This window comes from Octopus bimaculoides, chromosome 4, assembly GCF_046866305.1.
Source record: "Octopus bimaculoides isolate indiv1 chromosome 4, ASM4686630v1, whole genome shotgun sequence".
NCBI lineage: Eukaryota > Metazoa > Mollusca > Cephalopoda > Octopoda > Octopodidae > Octopus > Octopus bimaculoides.
This window is the reverse complement of record NC_142931.1, coordinates 70,533,295-70,536,420: the sequence shown is the minus strand read 5'-3', so window position 1 is coordinate 70,536,420 and position 3,126 is coordinate 70,533,295. Positions and strand designations below refer to the sequence as shown.

Sequence of the window (3,126 nt, the reverse complement as noted above, 5' to 3'; positions counted from 1 at the left end):
TCTATCTTTGTATTCTTTTATTAGAATCTCTATAGCTTTAGTTGTGAATGTATAATTGGTTCATGTCTTTTTTATGTATAATGAATCAATCACTAACATTTACGAAATAATACCTGTTATTTTTGTTCAGTTTTTTTACTGTGACACTTGTCAAATATCAGCACCCAAGTCACTTTTGATGACTTACCTTACCCAATTATTGTAATCTAAACAAAACTTTAGGTCACCAAATAGTCTGAGATGCATACTCACTTTGGAGTTCAGCATATCACTACACTGTTGTCATGAAGAATGCAATTCTTCATTCTCTGCAAATCCTGTCACTTTCACCGAATTTCCTCCCTCAAATGCGTCAAAACGTCATCCTAGAACTCTTGATTGATGATCTGACTCTGAGGATGAATTTCCGATGCATAAAACCCCAGATATTAGGGCAAAAAAGGATGAACATGCTCTTGATCGAGCTCTGTCATGTCTTCTTCGGTCATGCAGATGAAAGGCTCTTCCACTGCGACTGCTGCTTCATCTCAGGGTCGTACCCACAGCCCCAACTCCGTTCACCACTGATGATTCTCAAAATGAATGATGAGTCATCAGCTGTAGGCTGATGGAGATCTTGACAGATTTCAACAAGATGTTCTTTCTGTTCAGTGGTCAGCAGGCAGGAGACAAACTTAACATAGACATATTGCGTGTTCAATCCAGATGTTAGGAATGCCTGCACGGATCCATAAGACAAACCAACAACATTAGCAATGTCGTTGCTTGTCCTCTGGCAATCCTCATGCAGAAGCTGATGAATTTTCTCCACATTTCTAAGGGTGATGCATGTGGCAGGTCTTCCAGATCTCTCATTGTCTTCCAGGAACATTCTTTCTGGGTTGAAGTGCCTGTGCCACTGGAAAAATTTCATACAATCCATTGCTTCATCGCTGTAAGCTTGCTGAAACATGCTCAATATCTCTAGCAGACTTAACAATTTTAACGCAAAATTTCATCTTGGCTCTTTGTTACAATTTCTCGTCCATGACAAAAATTGCAGACTACTACATACACCTGATCACAAAAACACAAATTTCACCACTTATGAAGTAAACACTGCTTCATGAAAGTCACTGCTAGCTCTCATTGTGCATGCAACCATGTGCTGCCATCTGTTGGTGTGTTACAGAAGTAGTTTGGGAGCTCTTTGATACTACCTCATATACTTCTTTTGGCGGATTTTATCTAATTTACTTATTTTAAGAAATGAATGGAAATGAATATTTTCAAGATCTAAAATATGCAAATGTTCTGACAAAATATACATAACAATTTTACTTTTCTAAAAAGTTTGTAGATAGGTCTTCAGTATACACTCTTCGAGAAAATACATAATTCTTTGTGATTGTTGCAGACAGTTCTCTACTATATTGTCTAAATGTTTTTGACAATATACAATGCTAAACTTTGATATTATTTACAACCTCTCAGAGATTGTCATGCTGTTGTACACAAAAGATCAAAGAAAATTTGCAAAATTTGGATCTTTTGATACATTGTTATTTCCACCGATCACAAGCATTAGATTTTCACCAATCAAAGAACCACATTGGTACACACATGAGTTTAATTTAGACTTCTATTTTTTAAAGTCAATGGAGTCTTCTTTTGTGCATCAACATTGTTCTTCCAGTCTTTTCAAACTTAATAAATATTCTGGAATTCTGACTTTTTGAGAGATCATCGTACTGTGACAAGGCTTTATGCTCAGATGCACCTCACACTGTGAAAAGAAAATTCACACTTGGCTTTCATTCATTTTCTTTCACTTAGACACAATTAAAGATGACAACAAACACATTTAATGCATGCATATGTTCTTATTTCTATCCCTCTCTTTCTCTCATTGAGTTTAATTTACATAAATATAAATATACATAAACATACTTATGTAATTATAACCTTTGTTTAACAGGCATTCGCACTGGATAATCCTATTCATGTTTTCTACCGGCATGCTGGTTGAGTAACACGATTAAATATTACATTGATAATTAACACATATTCTTGATCTTAAATTTATCTGGCAATAACCATTTATAATCACCCTCTTCTCATTTGAAAATCATTTATAAACACCCTCTCCATTTGAAAACCATTTATAAACACCTTCTTTGCTACTGAAAAACCAAATACTTTAAATAATAACTTTTTTTTTATATCTCATAAAACTGGTTAGCTTTAGTGCAGAAGCACTAAAAAGATTACTCTCTGGAGACAAAGAACATTCCCAACTAACTTCCCTACTTCTCTGCACAACTATACCAATCTTTCTTTCAGTTATCTCATCTTGCTGAAACAAGAGCAATTGACAGTCACAACAATTAATGTTTTAGAAAATAATGTAGAAAAAAATTCTTTGGGTGTTAAAGTGAAAAAACAATTTAACATCAAAATGTTTATTGAATGAATGTTCTGCTTTCAAGCGATCTTATACATTTTCAAGAATGATGCTTCTGTTAAATAGATTAAACAAATTATGTATAATTCTAAATTAAAGTTCCACACAAATTGTATTTGGAGACAACCAATATCATCCGACTGAGCTATTTTCTTACTGAAGAATATGAGTAATCCTCATACAGGTGTTAATCTATAATCACCTGACTCATAAAAAGTTTCTTTTAAAAGTGTCTGCTGCAATACATCAAAGACAAAATTTGCATCCATCTTATAAATGAAGGATTTTAGGTTTTACATCAGTGTGAAGTTGACTGTGAAGAAATAGAAATTGTGTTTAGACATGGCAAATGAAAATTATGAGAAATTTGCTGAAAAAACATTTCTGTAAAAGAAATAATCCTTCCCTATTCAGAATGCATGTTTATACATATTTTCTGAGAAAGTATATGTATATATGTAGTGCCACAAAATTTATCACCTTTTTTCACCTACACATCTGTAGACCTACTTTTAAATCTAGCTGCATGGAATAATTGGAATATCCATTATCCCTTCCATGAAAAGCAGCCAATATTGATTGGTGTCAAATATAGGCACAAGGCCACACATTTTGGAAGAGGTTCTTGTTTTATTGATCCTGGAAGAATGAAAGGCAATGTTGATCTTGGCTACTTCCAAACA

At 33.8% G+C, this 3,126-nt stretch overlaps 1 protein-coding gene across 1 annotated transcript; it reads right to left on the bottom strand.

The window, feature by feature from the left end:
* Positions 1-484: 484 nt before the first annotated feature.
* On the bottom strand, positions 485-952 carry LOC106872697 (protein GVQW3-like). Its single transcript, XM_014919775.1, has one exon. It carries the CDS (start codon positions 950-952, stop codon positions 485-487), a length of 468 nt encoding a protein of 155 aa, XP_014775261.1.
* Between the last annotated feature and the right edge of the window lie 2,174 nt (positions 953-3,126).

What these genes read in the sequence shown, in the direction of transcription:
- LOC106872697 (XM_014919775.1), bottom strand. Translation starts at nt 952, where the DNA reads ATGTTTCAGCAAGCTTACAGCGATGAAGCAATGGATTGTATGAAATTT.